The following is a 17,381-nucleotide window of genomic DNA, read 5'->3' as shown; positions in this document are numbered from 1 at the left end:
GAGTTTTATATAGTTAGGTATTCAATCTGTTTTCAATATGATACTGATCTGTAAAGGCTGGCGTCCACTAGACTCGCCGAGTCGAGCCGAAACGCGTAGCCGCAGAAATTCGCCTGACGAGCAATACGCGCGGAGAGTCGAATCGGCGCGCCGCAGCTATTCGTCAATGGACGCAGTTGCATAGAAAATATAGGAGGTGAATTATTGCGATTTGATTCGATTCGCCTCGGCGAGTCTAGTGGACGCCAGCCTTTTGTGTCAAAAGTGACATTCCTTCAAAAAACGTTATTTTGATACCAATGACCTTTTATTTATGTAGACGTGTGACGTTCATAGTTGACAAAATTAAAAATTGATCCAACGATTTTGACAGCCTGACAGGTTGGCGTCACCCATACGCCTAACTAAATATAGGTTCCGGAACCTATATTTAATGGCTCACAATCGTGCGCCTGGTACCATATCTACCTCAATTTACTTACATCTATGTTTGATACTGACAGATTAGTTTCATATTGGAAAGATATCGAATAGCTAAAACCAGAATTGGCCTATCTGCGCCGGAATCGCGGTATCCACCCAAAAAGCCTATTGTAGGGTAGGTACCTACTGATGGTAGAGATGGGTAACTACCCGGGTAAATACCCGAGAGCGGGTATTTACCCGGTAAATACCCGATATTTACCTACCCGCGGGTAAATACGCGGGTATTTTCGTTTTTCTTCTAAATTTGATGTGTTTAATGGTATGTGAGTATAAATAAGATTAATTTAAGTATTATTTTATAATGTTACATAAAATGTATGTTCAAACTAATTACGAAAAGGTTTCTATGAGGTGAAGTTCGATTTTAACATATCAGTTCAATTATGAAAATCGTGTAAAATCATTCCCTGGCTTCCGGAAATGTTTTAAAATGCTTTTAATATCAGTTTAAAGAAATCTTTATTCTCAAAAGAATTACATTAAATTCGCTTACATGAGAAATATACATATTTAGTTAGTTTTAGCGTGCAGTATTTAACAATAAGGTTATTAGTAACTTAATCTAAACATTAACAATAATATAATATAATATCGTCTAAAATATACATTAGAAAGATGAAAATAAAGAATACTTATGAATGATAATAAAAAAAAATTGTGCAGTATCCCAACTTGTGAAGCTTATAAGTCAAACACAGTTAGTTTTAGGACAAAAATGTATATAACCTTTTTTGTAGAAAATTATGTCTACTTTAGTTTGTAACACTTTTCGATATTAATGACAGATTCCAAGAAATATGAAAAAGTTCACTTTTGCCCCCCTCCCCCCAACCACACCCCCCGCCGACTAGTGTCCGACCGAAGGTTCGGTTTCGGTTTCGGTTTCGGCCAGTTTCGGCCAAAAAATCATGTTTCGGCTGTAGTTTCGGTTTCGGCCAAAAAACGGCCGAACCTTTCGGCCGGGCCGAAACTTACGAAATGGTAGTTCGGACAAAGACCAAAAGTTGGGGAATAAGTAGGACAACAATATTAATACATACCTACATATACTGATTCATGTATAGGTACAGAAATTAATTGGTTTATTATAAAACACAATTCCACTAATGAGAGCGCCACTGGACGGTCGACGCAGTCTTAAGAGGCTGTCAATACCTATAACGCGCACACTGTCTAATTTTATCGGAGTGAATGAGATAGCACTGTCGCACGTAGCCGTTGGCCGAGTATCAGCTCGGCACGAGTCGAACGATGTCTTTTTCGCTCTTATTCACTCATTTTTCTATCTACCTCTAATGGCAAATTTTAAGCGAGGCTAAAGGCTACGCTCAACTAGTGCCGCAAAGTTGATTTTCTCAATAGTTAATATTTTGCGAAGCTGTGAACAGCTGACTATTGATTAAAACGAAGAAAAAACCCTTAAAAGTGTCCCCAGTACAGTTTTTCACACGAATGCTCGACCTTAGCCTCACTTTTTACCTCAATTTACCATTGGTTTGTGTTCCACATGTCCTCTACTTCAGCTTAGCCTTTGGCCTCGCTGCGCCATGCTCGGCCTGCGGTCTCGCTTTTTAATACAATGGACATTGGTTGGAGTCTGTGCTTAACTACTTATCCTGAAACCTGAAGCACGGCTTTGACTTCGCATGAAAGTTCGCCTCACTGGGGCACTTCGGACTTTTAGGCCCAGGGCTATAACCGCGAAAATCGAAGTTCTCAAATTGCGGGGATCTTTCTCTTTGGTGAAGATCGGTACCCGGCCTTGCGATATTGTTAACAAAAAATTTCGCGCTCGCTGCGCTCGCGTTTTTGGTTGCTTTTTTGGTTGACCCTGTATCTACATGTTAGCTTGACTGGTGAATGAATAGAGTTAGACCAAGGAAATTCTGCAATGATTTTGATAGCATACGCAGTGCTACTAGTGCAAATGTAATTTATACGTCATAATTTCATGGAAGTTTTGACGTTTAAAGTAACACTTGCACTGCATGTGTTATCAAAATCGTTGCAGAATTATCTTGGTCTAACTCTAGTAATTTTCTTAAAAAACTGCTTAAGTAACATCAATTTCAAGGACATTGGGTGTTGACAGCCCCATAATATGTGTGTAAAAGCGGTTTTATGACATTTTTTCAACGATTTTAACAAGTCTACAAAAGTTTCGGTTTCGGTTTCGGTTTCGGCCGAAACTAGAGCCAAAGCCGAACATTCGGTTTCGGTTTCGGTTTCGGCAAAAAAACATGTTTCGGTCGGACACTACCGCCGACCGAAGTTGGAATGTGTATTATCAACGTATAAGTACGATAATTTACTCAAGTCTAAAAAAAATACTCTTATGACGGCCTTTTTTTAATATTTATCAAAATTGTACTAAAAAATCCTTAGTTACAACTGCAACTGCAACTAAACCATTTCATTTTAAATGACACACAATAATTACAGCCATTAACTCGGTTTATATCTCCACTTTAACACAAATTGACATGTGCAACAAGAAATGAATCTACCCGTCCATTTGGGTAGATACGGGTAAATACCGGGTAGATGGGTATTTACCGGGTATTTACCTGGGTGGGTAAATTGGGTAAATACCCGCGACCCATCTCTAACTGATGGCAACGCATGATTCAAAATTGGCAATGATCGGAATTCGGTCATTCCGGATGTGAGGTTCTTGTAACGTTTCGATACCTATCCTTACTCCATGAGGTTCATTTCTAAACTGAATTGGAATTCCTTTCGAAATCTACTCGTAATTGTGATGACGGGAATGACGGGATCCATGAAAACACGAAGAAACTCCTCAAATATTTATATATGTTTGTAGGTACTTCTATGGACTTTATTTTCTTTTATGATTAGTATTAGTCAAGGCATAGTTGGATACCTATACTGCCTCTTTCTCACGTTGCACGTTCGAGCGATAGAGAAGCAGATATTGAAATTACGATTTTTGTGTTTTGCAGACTCTCTGCTACTACCACACGCAACCGTCAATGAAAATGAAAAAGAATCTTATAAATTAGAGGATATGTAATAGAGGTATTTCGAATCGTATTTGGAATTAAAATCTTAATAATTTTGTTGGTAAATCAGTTTTTAGCAAACAGCTCTAACTCGGTATATGATTTCGAGTAACAATATTGATTATATAGAATATAAAGGTTTATGAAGATAAATTCTTGAATTGTTGAATTCAAGGAAAATTCGGTTTTTCTAATTTTCTTTATTAGATAGTACTTAATTACTTATTGCTATTAATACAATTACTTTAATTTTATCGTACAAACATACCCATGTGATGTTTGCCGTAAGGCCGTAATAAGCCTATTTTGGCTCTATCAAATTTTGACAGGTTTGGTAACCGCGTGTCTTATGAGGTAAATGAATTAATTGACATAGAAGGAAAGATAAGTACCTAATATTGCTTAGCATAGTTAGCATATAGGAAGGTATAGTCGAAAGTCTCATGTAATACTTAAGATTTAGGTTTTACAGTGGGAGAGTAGGGACTAGGGAGACGGTAGAGTCAAACATATAATTGGATTAATTGGCAATATTTATTTACTACCGATACAAAGTTTGGTGAATATTTTAGATATTTTTCTCTACTAATGTAGAGCAGATGCCAGGTGATAATTTAGCCTTATGTGTGTTTGTGTGAGACAATATGGCTTTGGCGGGAATTACCTAGTGTGTGGTCCAGGTTTTCTCGGGCAAAAGACGTACCCGTGTCCATGGCGTAGGAGGCGGCGGCGGCTGCCGCGTGCAGCGCGCCGTACTCCTTGCCGTCCATGCCGCCGAGCATGATCACTTCACTGCACTCACCACCGAGCCGAGCTACGCATGCGTCCGCCGAGCGGCGCGCGAGCGGGACATGTGCGCGCGCGCCGCGCGCCGCCGCGCATGCGCGCCGGCCCCGCCCGTCGCCGCCATTGGCGCGCGTCGCCCAATCGCCGCGCTTCATTTCGAACGCTTTCCTTTTTCCGTGTCGCGTTCTATTTGAAGCGTGTTGATGCATCTCCGTCTTGAGCCACGGAGATTCGAACTTTATGTGGAGGCTTTAGAGGCGTCGCAGAAGTGTATTGGCGTTGTAAAATGTCTGTTTTCCCGTTCGGTCGGTTGCGCTCGGGCGGCGAGCGAGACGACTGCAAGGAACGTGTGTCGGCGGGGTATGTAGGAGCATGTTATGTGCCGGATCCGTGTACTCGGTTTGTAATTGATAATGTATGTTCGTTAGCCGTTTACTGACTCGCAACAGAGTGTAGTTAGTTCCACTTCCGTAGGTATGCGCATGAGATTTGTTGCTGGATACTTGTTTCTGGGTACAGTCAAATGAAAAACTATACATGCACAGCTCGATTTCTGATGGTCAATGGTCAATATGCATAAACTCGATCTAGGTATAACTGAACTTAAAACATTAAAATGTAGATCATGTTCATTAAAACACTGTAGGTAGCTGTATCTATAAGGCTATAGATTAAGTAGATAGTTTTCGTAGCTAATTTGTACACTGAATAAGTAGTTGGAATAACGATACAATTAAGTACCTACCTAACCTTCTAAATAGGTATTACAATGACGAGAGCTGATAGCATTTTAAATTAGTCTGTAATTGTTAGGTAGAGGGTGGAGCAGTACGAGGTTCCTAACCTGGGGGTAATTACCCCCGTGGGGGTAAAACTGGTATTTTACGGGGTAATAAGCTAACCTAATATAACAAAACAACAAACGTACACGTTTTATTTTTTATTACCATTGGGAGGAGGGGTAGAATCCCTAGTAGGTAGTCATAGCGGTGACCGAACTGAAATGGTTAGGAACGGGGGTAGGAGGTAACACTAGATATACAATAGGTACCAGGGATAACTAAGCTCTACGTGGGGCATATATAACAATTTGTAACTTTTAATATTTTGCTGAACTGAACTCTCTTTCGAATACAAGGAATTGGAAACAGAGTTCCGCTAAATATTAAGTATTATATTACCTAATACCTACAAATTACAAGCTGTTAATTTTTAAAATATTTTTTTAAAATATTTATTTAGGTAATATTGTTCATAATATTCTTGACTTAGTGTTACTGCGCACATATCTAGCTGCCGTAGTAGTTACCGCATTAGCAACGTCGGCGCGTTTGTCTGCGCGCATCATTTGCGTGCAGCAATTTGTTGCTCCTGCGCCGACAGAGCGACCGTCTTTACGCACATAGATGACATATTTGGGGTAATTAACAGGATCTCGGTGGCTCCCGTTTGAGGCGTTTTTGTGGCGCAATTATTACGGTATATGCGACTCATCTGTGCCGGTAGAGGAAAAAATATACTATCGAGGTTAACGGCGCATTAACCTTTCTAACAGAGTTAGATATGATGAGTGCGTAGCATTTTTGGTTCAAACAGAAACATTATAAGACAGCATAACCGTTAAAACTCACAAACCACATAATCTTCAAAGAAAGGTACTAACACATTTAGTTACTTTGGGACTAGGTCGATTTGCGTAAGATTGTCCTGTAAAATTGATTTATTTATTTATTTACTCGTAGACCCTAAGAGAATATCATCCTGGGAGATAGCTGTCCTACTCAGTATAGGTACCAAGAACTAAATGTCGGCGTGAGCCTTCTAGAACTAAAAAGTGAAAGTGCCTATATTGAATATAGCTTGGGATGCGAACAATCCGGTGCGGTACTTCAATCGAAATCGGAATAATCGTCTTTAAAAGCAGGGATGTTGCGGATGCAGAATTTTTGACATCCGCGGTTGCGGATGCGGATGTTGTCCGGCGCGGATTTCAAGAGTAAGTACTTAAAAAACGTCAAATGTTACATTTTAAGTATTAATTTTTATTAAAAAAACGAAACGTTTTAGTATTTGTGCAATAATATATAGGTGCGTTATATTAAATAAACAGTAACTTGGCCTACTTTTCTGGATCTACAGGCCTATTTGGATTTCGAGATAATCACAAGATCTTGACAAGATTTAGAGATCAACTAGATCTACATTAGATATCGACTAGATGTGACTTGGATATCTAAGTCATAACTTGTCGAAATCGTTCAAGAGGATCGCGGAATCGCGGAAACGTCAAATTTGACATATATATCTTACAAATATCTTTAAATTATCCGTATCGTAACTTATTGAAGTCTAGTAGAAATCTAATTCATTTTCCGAATCGAGCCGCTAGGCGTAAGTGCTAGGTAATTTCGTTATTACCTATGTAATAACGAAATTACCTAGCACTTACGCCGCCGGTAAGACGTTCCTGTACCGACTTGTTCGACATCCGCAACCGCATAAGCTCCGTATCGATTTTATGCGGATGCGGATGCAGATGCGGATGTTGAAAATAATGCGGAAGTTCCGCGGTTGCGGATTGCGGATGCGTCTTCCCGAAGTAAGAATGTTTAACCTTTTGACCGCCCAAGACGTCAACTGACGCGCGGCTACAGCCCAATATCAAAAACTTCGTGCATTCCAGCAAGGTTCACGATGATGCGGCGCGCACGATACGCGCGCCGTTCAAAAGGTAAAAAAATCTAGTTTAATTTGATCATGTAATAAAATTGCGTGAGACTTTTATTGTTAAAAAAAATGAATTTTTAAAAAATGCTGTCCAAATTATGCTGTCCTCTCCTACAGCATTTCTGCATGCATGGGCTCGAAACAAAATTGTGAGTAATAGGTAATTGGCAGAGCCGTGTTGCTTTCCTAGGTTCTAGCCCTAACTACATTTGTTATACCTTTTCCGAAAAAAAAAAGTTTCTTTTACAGATGAAATAAGTTGAACCTTAATTCCCCCTCCCTTGTCAACATCAACATCAACATCAACATTTATTAAGCAAATAGGCCACAAGGGCACATTTACGCGTCATCATTGAATTTACATAATTCCAAGCAAAAATAATAACATCAACAATTTTATAAAATAAAACTAACAATTCAATCTAACGTATTACAATTACTAAGAGATGTATATGGTCTCTTAATGTCGAATTACATAAAAAATACAGATACAAAACACAAAAAAAAATCTATAATATTTAGAGGTGTAAATGTCTCTAGGTGTCTGAACTATAAGATTATATAGTTTATCAAGTTATCCTTAGAGATGTATAGGGTCTCCAAGAGTCAATATCCTGTATAATTAATACATTCATTAAGAGAAAAGAAACATACGAGAGCAGAATGAGGCGTCTAACTGTAATTAATTAATAAAAATAAAGTTACTAAGTATAATAGCTTGTGTTAGCTTAAACAGACCAGTCTCCACAAACAGCACCCGTTCACGGGTATGACGCGTATCTCAGCCATCGCCTCCCTCAACCTTCATTCGGGAAAGTGGCGACCCGATCAACGACGCCACCGTAAGCAAAGACTTTTAAGCGAGCGAGTTTTGTCATAACATGTTACATGTAATATTGTCTTGGCCTCAATTCCCTCATCCTTAAAAAACGTGTGACGTAATTAATTAATGGATGATCCCTAGTATCTAAAAATAAACCCATTTACAATATGCTAGAAGACGGACTGCCTTTCGTTTCGTAGGCACACGGGGTACTTGTAGACTGTAGTAGGTACCTATAGCGCCACAAGCCAGTTTCCTTGAATCAGGTACCTACATGAACGACATACCGAGTTTATTGTAGCCGTGAGGCAACAAAACCGGCAAATAATGAGCCTGAAACGTTCTCGGAACCCAGAGTGGCGGCCTCCCGAAATCTCACCGGAACGCAAATAAAATATCAATAACAGGCTCGTTTCTTCAATATATCGCACGCGGGAAACGCCGCGGGCGCAAACTGACGCATTGTTCGCGCGCAAGCCGTGGATTATGCGCGATTGTCCCCCCTTCCACCCCCATTGTTCCATAACTTTATCTTTTCTATACGCATTTATAGCTTTAATGTGATATTTTTCGAAAATGCACGTTTTATTGCCAATGTATTGTTTTAGGTCGATTATCGGCCCGTATCTCGGAAATCGATCATTAAGTTTCTCTTGTGCGTTTATTGTTTTTAAATCAGATTCTGTTTGTTCTTGTGTTTAAGTAACTCGAAGTAACTACAGGTTATGTATAACGAAACATAATAGCTTACTTATCTAACTACCTACTTACTGTAGATGCTCTTTTGTTCAAGATTGTTTGATATTTACCAAAATGAACAAAACTTACAAGGGTTACCTACTTAATAGTCTTGGAGACATTACCTCGGGCAAAGTATAATTTTGATGACAACGAATGATATTTTTAACCGACGAAAAAAACGGAGGAGGTTCTCAAGTCGACACGTATATATATATATATATATATATTTTTTTTTTATGTATGACCACGCATAACTTTTTACTACAGAGTAGTTCGATTTTGATAATTATTTTTTTATTGGAAAGGGTATACCCCGAAGTTGGTCCCATATAAATTTGGAAAAAAATCCAACCTTAAGGGTAGGAAAATAGGGGATGATTGATTTTTTCACTCATGCACCGATTGTAGCGTATGACCACGCATAACTTTCAGAGTAGTCGTAATAATAATAAAAATTTTGAAAAATATCCTACCCTAAGGTTGGGAAAATCGGGGTAATTTATTGTTCACTCACAGATTTTAAAGCTAAGTTTTTACAAAAAAAAACCTCACGAATAATGAGTTTTAGACCTGCCAGTCTCTTGTATGTGTAGACCTCTCAGTCTCTGCATTTCTGCTAAAGCTCGTTCATCGTGAGGTTTGTATAATACCTTATTTGGCTCTAGGTCAGATAAAGCAATACCCTCAAGTGTTTTCACTCTACTAAGTGCCACATATGCCTGCCCTTTGGCAAACACTTTTTTGCCGAGGTCGATTACAGCTTTATCAAGCAAGCAAGCAAGGTAGGTAGCTATTTTAAAAGTAATCAAAAATTAAGCATGTAATAATTTGTATAAATTATAGACACAGAAAATTATAAAATAAAAAAGTTGTCATATCCCATATCAAAAAAGTTTTTATCGATGAACTGAGATGTTGTGTCTACAATTGTTTATTTTTTCCGCGTAGAAGTTGTTGAGCTGTCTAACTCTCTACCGAAGACTAAAATCACACTAAAATAAATACATACAACAGTTTATCTCCTACATACCTACATAACAGTAGTAGGTAGGTATGTAAAAAAGTGTATGTATTAGGGCCACTTGCACCATCCCACTAACCATGCAGGGGTTAAGCGGTTAAACCGTTAACCAAGTGTCAAATTGTGCTGGTAACCATGGTAATTCCAGGTTTAACCGGGTAACCCCGGGTCAGTGGGCTGGTGCAAGTGACGCTTAGTCGCATACGGATTTCCGTATAAGATACAATACATATACCAATACGGTACGGGGTGACAGAGTGAAAGAGTGAGTGAGTGAAAGAAGTGCGGCGCCTTTGACACGGACACCCCGTCCCTTATAGCGGCTAATGACCCCGATAATCCTACACTTCCATAATCAACTCTATTCGAATGGATTAAGGTGGGAAATTTAATGACCGGCCTGCGTAGAGTCCATGTACTGTTAGTTATTTGATCAAATGTGAATACATAAACATATGTTTGTTGTTACAATAGTCAGCTGGAGATGATTATTCTTTGTCAAGTGTCGCCTTTTTTGCTAGTATCGGTTTACTTGTAGGGGTTACTGACATATACGTTTCGTTCTACATGTAATAAGTATAATTATTTATTATATAAAGCAAAAAAATCACGTTTCTTGTATGGGATAATGGGCTTGTATGGGCCCCACTTAAATATTAATTTTATTGTTTTTAGTATTTGTTGTTATAGTGGCAACAGAAATACATCATCTGTGAAAATTTCAACTGCCTATAGCTATCACGGTTCATGAGATACAGCCTGGTGACAGACAGACAGACGGTCAGCGGAGTCTTAGTAATAGGGTCCCGTTTTTTACCCTTTGGGTACGGAACCCTAAAAATAGTGTTCAAGAGCTGATCCAAAAAGTTACATTTGTAACCATATCAAAATAACAAAACTTTCCATCACGCCACTTTTCCCTCATGCAACGACTTTTTCCTCATAACTGAAATATCCTCCTCACATTTCACATCCGTTTACCGATGTCACGAGTATCGCAAGTGTGTGTCAACTGTCAAGTGTCAAGACCGTCGGGAAGGAAAGGGACAGCTGCAATGGATATGTCGCATGCGACAGGATTGCTTGTCGCGTCACGCGCCGCGGAGCGCGACTATTAATGTCCTAGCTTCAATAACGTAGGACTACAGTGCTTATTTGGTTTTAGACAGTCATCTGTTTTATTATTAGGGGCTAGCCTATTTCATTTCTATGGAGTTAGTTGGGTGTTGGTTGATATGGCAAGGTTAATAGGTACGGGCGAGTTCACAAACATCTTTAGGTTCAAGCCATCGTTCCAAAAATATATTTTCGCGATCTTATTGTCAGAGTCTTAGAGGCGTGTATATATATTTTTGTAACGTTAGCATGTAAAGATGTTTGTAAATTCGACTATACTAGATTTAAGGAGTGTTAGTATTCTCTTTAAATTAATTTTACGCGCCAGTTAAACTTTCAGGCACTAGGTTTTAATGAGCATTAGGAAATTAAGAGTCAGTCATACCCAAAGAAGAGTAACGATTTGGGTATGACTCAGTTTGTACAGAGATTTTTATGTCTGATATTTAATGTACAACTTTCTGCCTACCTTTCCGAGACCGAACGCAAAACCATGTACTGTTAGGCCACCATCGAAGCACTTTCTTGGTGCTCTAGCTTTGAAGATAATCGAATGTCAACAACGACTGAACATCGTAAACTATCAATGCTCACCATCAATGTTTATCGGTGCCGTAAACTCATGGTGCAACCCACCGCTCCCCTACCAACCAACCACTACGGGATTCTGTCTATCTTTCTTTACATATACATTACGGCTTCTAAAGGGAGTCCTGAATTATAGCTACGTGCGGAACCGGCGATATAGAAAGTGTATAAGTTGATTGACGAGTGCAGGGGTAGTGTAGCGTTGGTTTACTATAAATACAGTCTGTGCTTCCCCGCCGAACATGCGCCTTAGATCTCAGCGGCGGCCGTCGCGCGCCACCGCGCCCGGTAATCGTACCGCCTACCCTACTCCTGTATACACCATGCCCAAATTAATAAGAACCCTAAAACAATTATGCTAAAGTCGAAATCTGTTTGAAGCTGAGTGATTGTCTTCTGAAAAGTGCTTCTTTTCATGCGTCATTGGATTTTAAAGCGTATCTTGATTACATAAGGTATAATTTTGATTGTAACACGAACAAAGGGCGTAGAGACAACGGAAGCAGCATCGCAGAGATCTTATCGGAATCTTTAATTAGCCGGCTTAATGAAGAACCGCGAGTTATCCGAGCGATAATTGGATCATTAGTTTGTTTGTTGGGCCGTCTGTCTGTCCGTTGAGCGTTTAAACTGTTCAGTTTAAACATGTCAGTCATTTACTGAACGCTATTCCTTGTCGTCTAGGCAATGTCTTGTGGTGCCCGAAATTGATATTAGTAATCTTAACGTCCCAATGTTCGATGCTAATGTTCATTATAGTAGACACCCTGTTGTTAGCCAACACTGCATGCCATTTGCCTGTTATCTTACGCACACGCTAGTGAATATGTCAGTGTCAAAGTGGCGCTAGCCGTACAGGATTCGAACCCAGGACCTCCTGCTTCGTAGGCATGATCGCTACCCATTAAGCTTGGAGGCCATCAAAATATTTAAATAAGTAAATATTAGAGGACATCTTACAACTTACACAGATCAACCTAGCCCCAAACCAAAGAGAGTGTCGAAAGATGGCAGTACTGTGACTACAAAATTTACTTCTTTACTTCAATTTCTCTGCCCAAACTAAGCAAAGCTTGTACTTTGGGTGCTAGGCGACGATATACATAAGTAGGTACTTACAATTCTTACAAAGATAAATACATACTTATATATATAGAAAACACTTGACTCAGGAACAAATATTTGTGTTCATCACACAAATGAATGCTTACCGGGATTCGAACCCAGGACCATCGGCTTCACAGGCAGGGTCACTACCCACTAGGCTAGACCGGTCGTCTGCAAAAATAGCATGACTTCAGTATTAATATCCTATAGCCGATACACGTACCGAGAAGGGGTGCGCGCGGTGAAACTGCTTTCATCTTCGCCGGCCGGCTGCGCTTGCGCTGCTATATCAGGCGTGGCTCACTCCGCGATTTCGTCGCTTTGCTACCGGTAGCTAAAAGTACATCCGTTCCACACCAATTTTGGGGAAAGTCATAAGCCGCGCGTGGCGCTGTCGCCACCTAGCGGCCATATCTGTGCTGATCGTAACAGACGCGTTTTGTTAGAGAGTGAGTCTTCTGTACCTAGTACTATTATTTATTCTGTGCTGCTATTATAAGTAAGGATTGACTACACTAAGTACAAACAGCAACACTCCTAACTGTACATCGGTGGACCTTATTACAAATGGCATAAGGTCCACCGATGTACAGCTATGAATGGGGGCGATGGTACAGTCAGCGTCGTATATTAGGTAGCATACAAAGTATTCAAATAGTTCGATACACCATATTATTTATATCATCATCTACATCTACTATACGACGCTGACTGTACGGGTATTTATTTATTAAAAGACAATATTTTGTTTTGTATATTTTTTAAAATATTTCACTGCAAAAAAAGCTCATTTTCTTGAATATATATCTGCCTGACAACTGCAACATTCGACCGCATTTGAATATAGGCAAAAAGAATAGATAGTATAGAGGGGTCCTGTCATTGTAAATTTTGTAGTCACTGTAAATTTACTGCCATCTATCGACACACGACTAAAACTCAAAATGAAAACGTATAAAGTTATCAAAACATGTATATATATGGATAAATGATTATATTATTTTTATATCATTTTGATCCATGTTCATTCACTGATATCTATGTGTTAAAATTGTTAAATATGAAACGGTGTCGTCACGCCATCTAGCCGAGGATAGGCTAAAGGTGTGTGCGCCATCTATTCGAGAATGACTTTTGCTTCAATTCCGAGGCACGTTTTTTCCTTAGACTTTATTCGTCTTATACGAAGTTACATATGTCTTTGATATAGGTAAGTACGCGGGCTTGATAAAGTTTTGTTTGTTAGGGACATTTGTAAACAAGACCCCAAGCACGTGGTTTTAAAGTTTTGCGAAGAATGTGGGATCAATCCAAATCTCATTAGGCAAGTTATACCTATTCCTATCCACGTAACTACGTATCTATTATACACCTCTAGGAACATTTTACATGGATGTATTGAACTAAAGAAATTAATGAAAAATTAATAATAGTTATGAAATTAATAATAGTTTTCCGAAAGGCAGTGAAGCGGTGCGGTCTACGGCTACGGATCTACGAGCTACGGCGGCGCTACGCTGCTACGCGCCACTGACTATCAACTCATGCGTAGCAAGCTGCAAGCTGGCAAAAAGTTGGGAAAATACCATTTTGGCGCTACTGACATATTAGGCCTTTTACACACTGCGAGTTTTTCCCGTGATATACTTACTGGGTTTCAGTTTTGTATTATTGTAATAAGGACTTAGTATCCGATCTATATTTACTCGCAAATACGTAAGCGCGTGACGCATCTTAGCACTTCCCATTGATTTAATTAAAATCATATTACATTTAAAAGCCTATTTTACCGTTCATAACTGAAAGCCAGCGCCAGCTTGATGATAAGTGTGTCATAAATGTGTAAATTATGAACCGGCGCCCGCGCAGCGCAGGCTGCCAGCGGGGAAATGGTGCGGTGTAGCGTTCTTGCGTTCAAGTGTGCTTCATGTAGCAGTAACAAGCCACGACGGACCTATTCTGTCTGTCATATCATTGTAAAAACCTAACAACAGTAAATATTGTAATAAACATGTTATATAAATATATGAAATTATGAACAGATTGGAGCACAGTCCGTTGGGTTAATTATTCCCAGTTAAATAAAAAGTAATAATAAAGTTATTAATAAACTTAACTCTCTCTGAATCGTACTCAGCTCAAAGGTCCCCATTATCCCGCTGCGTTTCTACGCCGAGCTGTAATGGAGACCTGCTGGACCAGATACCTGCGACCCACAACGAGGTCCGCTGACCCTCTCGTGCATCATGACATTTATCAGCTTCATGACGTTTATTTTGAAATAATATTACTAACGCGTAGACCGTCGCCAAGCAAAACAAAGCGATCGAATGTCGACCAAGATGCCAACACGCCCAATGTCAGTTGCTTGCCGTCGCGCCGCGCGGCGCCTGCGCCTGCCAAGTGCCAACGCGAGGCAACATCAAAGTCGCTAGAGTATAATGTAATTAGAATGATGCAGTTACGTTGCTGAGATGTAGAGACATTTCAAGTCGATTAAACTTGACTTCAAATATAAATGTACCTACTTCGGTATCCACTTTATACTTTAAAGTTGTGGTTACAGCTATTACAGTCAAAGTATTTAATTTCCGGCCCATCTCGTACTTGTCACAGTGACAATGAATATGAAAGTTGCTAGATAAGATACCTCATACTAGTATTGTCACTGTGACAAGGTACAAAATGGGTCGGAAATTAAACTCTTTGACAGTACTGTATACCAAAATTATTCGATTCAATGAAAAGTTAAATAAATTTGTTAAAAAGGAGGCTGAGTGTGAAATGGACACTTCTTATTGTTTATTAATCCATTTCTCTACACATTAATTTTGACCCTTGGTTGACTTGGCAGAGAATGCGGTGATAAGGTCAAAAATCATGGTTTCAAACCTCGGTCGTGCTAAAATGTGTTCTCAGCAAAAAATCCAAAAAGACTAAAAATACGGTCAGGATCCTTATTACCTCTATACACAGACAAGAGGTAAAATATAGTGATACCTACTTATACGCAGAAGTTGTTCTAAAGCCAAGATCCTAGCTGATGTATGAGGACAATCTTTATTCGCAGTTAATGCGACTAGCCAGTCGTACAGTAACGTAAGCATCTGAATAGGTCCCTGGCACCAGCAGCGCCGTGCTCCACTGGCACGTAGCGAACCGCGCGCGCGCCGCCCGCCTCGATGCAGCCGCTTGCGCACCTAATCGTACAATGTACCTGCGCCAGCAAGCGTTCCCCTTCTTGCCATCCACTGATTCTGTAATCTTAAGACACGTAACGACTATGCCTGATTACCAGTTCACTTTATACTGGTCCGAGTGTAGGTGAGAGGTGAAAGCGATTGCAGTAGCAATATAGAGTCGACTGTTGTGGCGAGTTTAGGCTAACGAGACAGTCAGACAGGTCTACTAGTTCACGACAAACACACAAAATCATTGCACTAATTTAGGCAAATGCCTAATACTTAATAGTACATAGAAATTTAATTACGCACTGTCCTCACAGAAATAAAGTTACTTAATTCATGCTATGAATTGCTAATGTCTAATGTGGTCGTATTACTTACATAAATATAGTAAAGTACCTAAATTATTTATTCTAATATAGTTATGTTTTATACCTGACTAGTGTAAGTGTAGTGCACCTCAAATTAAAGCGAGAAGAATTATTACCATATGGACACCTTTTGATATAAATAATGTAGCAAAATAAATATAATGTTAATTATTTAATGCTTAAATGAATTCGTAGACACTAAAACATTTTACGCATGCTTAAGAAGCTACCAAAATAAATAACAGAGTCGACGCCGCCTACATTTCCAAGACAAATCGCTTATTTTACAAGCAAAATTGAAATTCAGCGTGCGTTCAGAAAATAAAACAATCAACAAACTCAATTATGTGTGGTCGGAAAAATGAGGTGGTATAGCCGGTTCGTTCCGCACTCGGTGACAAACGGCTCGAGTTATTCGTAATGGCCGCCGCGATTAATCAGGATAAGCGTTTTATTAGCGGGTTCCGCCAGATCACTCAGTCGGACGAAAACAAAAACATTCAAACAGAACCAGTTTCGGACGCAAATGGTCGCGGCGGGACTGACACCTGATTTATCCCGGGGTGTAACCCCGCGGCGATTTATGTGGTCGCTCAAGATAGTCGCGTTTAACCATAGCTAAATTAAACTAGGATAACTGATTACGCTTCTGATGTGATTGGTTTTGATACCACCTTGCTTGCTTGTTGGTTTTGACCGAGTCAAATAAATCAACTTTTATATGTTTTACTAAAAAAAATTTTTTTTCTTCATAAAATAATTAAGTACGCAACGGATCGTTACTTTATTTTTATTGAAAACGCCACCACTGTCACAAGTGATGACTGTGTATGCAATACATTGTCGCTCGAAAAGAAACAAAAAGTTAATTGCACGCTGCAAGTTTCTCTTATTAGGTTTCATGATACTGAAACCCGCGTCTCGATTCAATTTGTGGTTCTATTAAAAATACACGCTAGGTAGGGTATATATTCAAATTATACGCAATTCTTCAATATATGTATAGGCACGATACTCTAATTATACACAATTCTTTGTGGCAACTACGCCAAGTGGACGGAAACAGGCACTGGTCGGTGAACTGACGCAAGACCCTGCCTAATACCTACTAGCGTTCGGTTTTATTAGCTGTGTTTATTTATTGTAAATAGGAAGGAAATTCTGAATTAAAATCGAAGCTTAGGAGTAGGTCATATATGCGTGATTTTAGTTCCACCAGTCGGTTGCCTTTCTGTTATAGGTATTAAGGCTTTTAAGTTAAAAATAACACAAGCAACAGTGTAAACAAACTTAAATTAAATATCTTTATATACCGCCCGGAAGTAATTACCAGGTATATTTTTGAGTGTTTAGATCAGAAGCCCCTGTCTGTACACTCACATCGGTCTCGCCATCTGTCACCGC

At 39.4% G+C, this 17,381-nt stretch overlaps 1 protein-coding gene across 2 annotated transcripts in view; it reads right to left on the bottom strand.

The window, feature by feature from the left end:
- Positions 1-4,804, bottom strand: part of LOC134799349 (paired box protein Pax-1) — a 28,598-nt gene extending 23,794 nt beyond the window's left edge. Inside the window, exon 1 of one of the 2 annotated variants that reach the window (XM_063771757.1) lies at positions 4,177-4,804. In XM_063771757.1, coding sequence (XP_063627827.1) covers positions 4,177-4,507 — 331 coding nt within the window. In that variant the 5' untranslated portion in view covers positions 4,508-4,804. The remainder of the gene's footprint in view (positions 1-4,176) is intronic. The other variant, XM_063771758.1, reaches the window with a different exon arrangement.
- Between the last annotated feature and the right edge of the window lie 12,577 nt (positions 4,805-17,381).

The sequence above is a fragment of the Cydia splendana genome, chromosome 18, assembly GCF_910591565.1.
Source record: "Cydia splendana chromosome 18, ilCydSple1.2, whole genome shotgun sequence".
NCBI classification, from domain to species: domain Eukaryota; kingdom Metazoa; phylum Arthropoda; class Insecta; order Lepidoptera; family Tortricidae; genus Cydia; species Cydia splendana.
The sequence above is the reverse complement of the archived record's forward strand: the minus strand, read 5'-3'. Positions and strand labels throughout refer to the sequence as shown.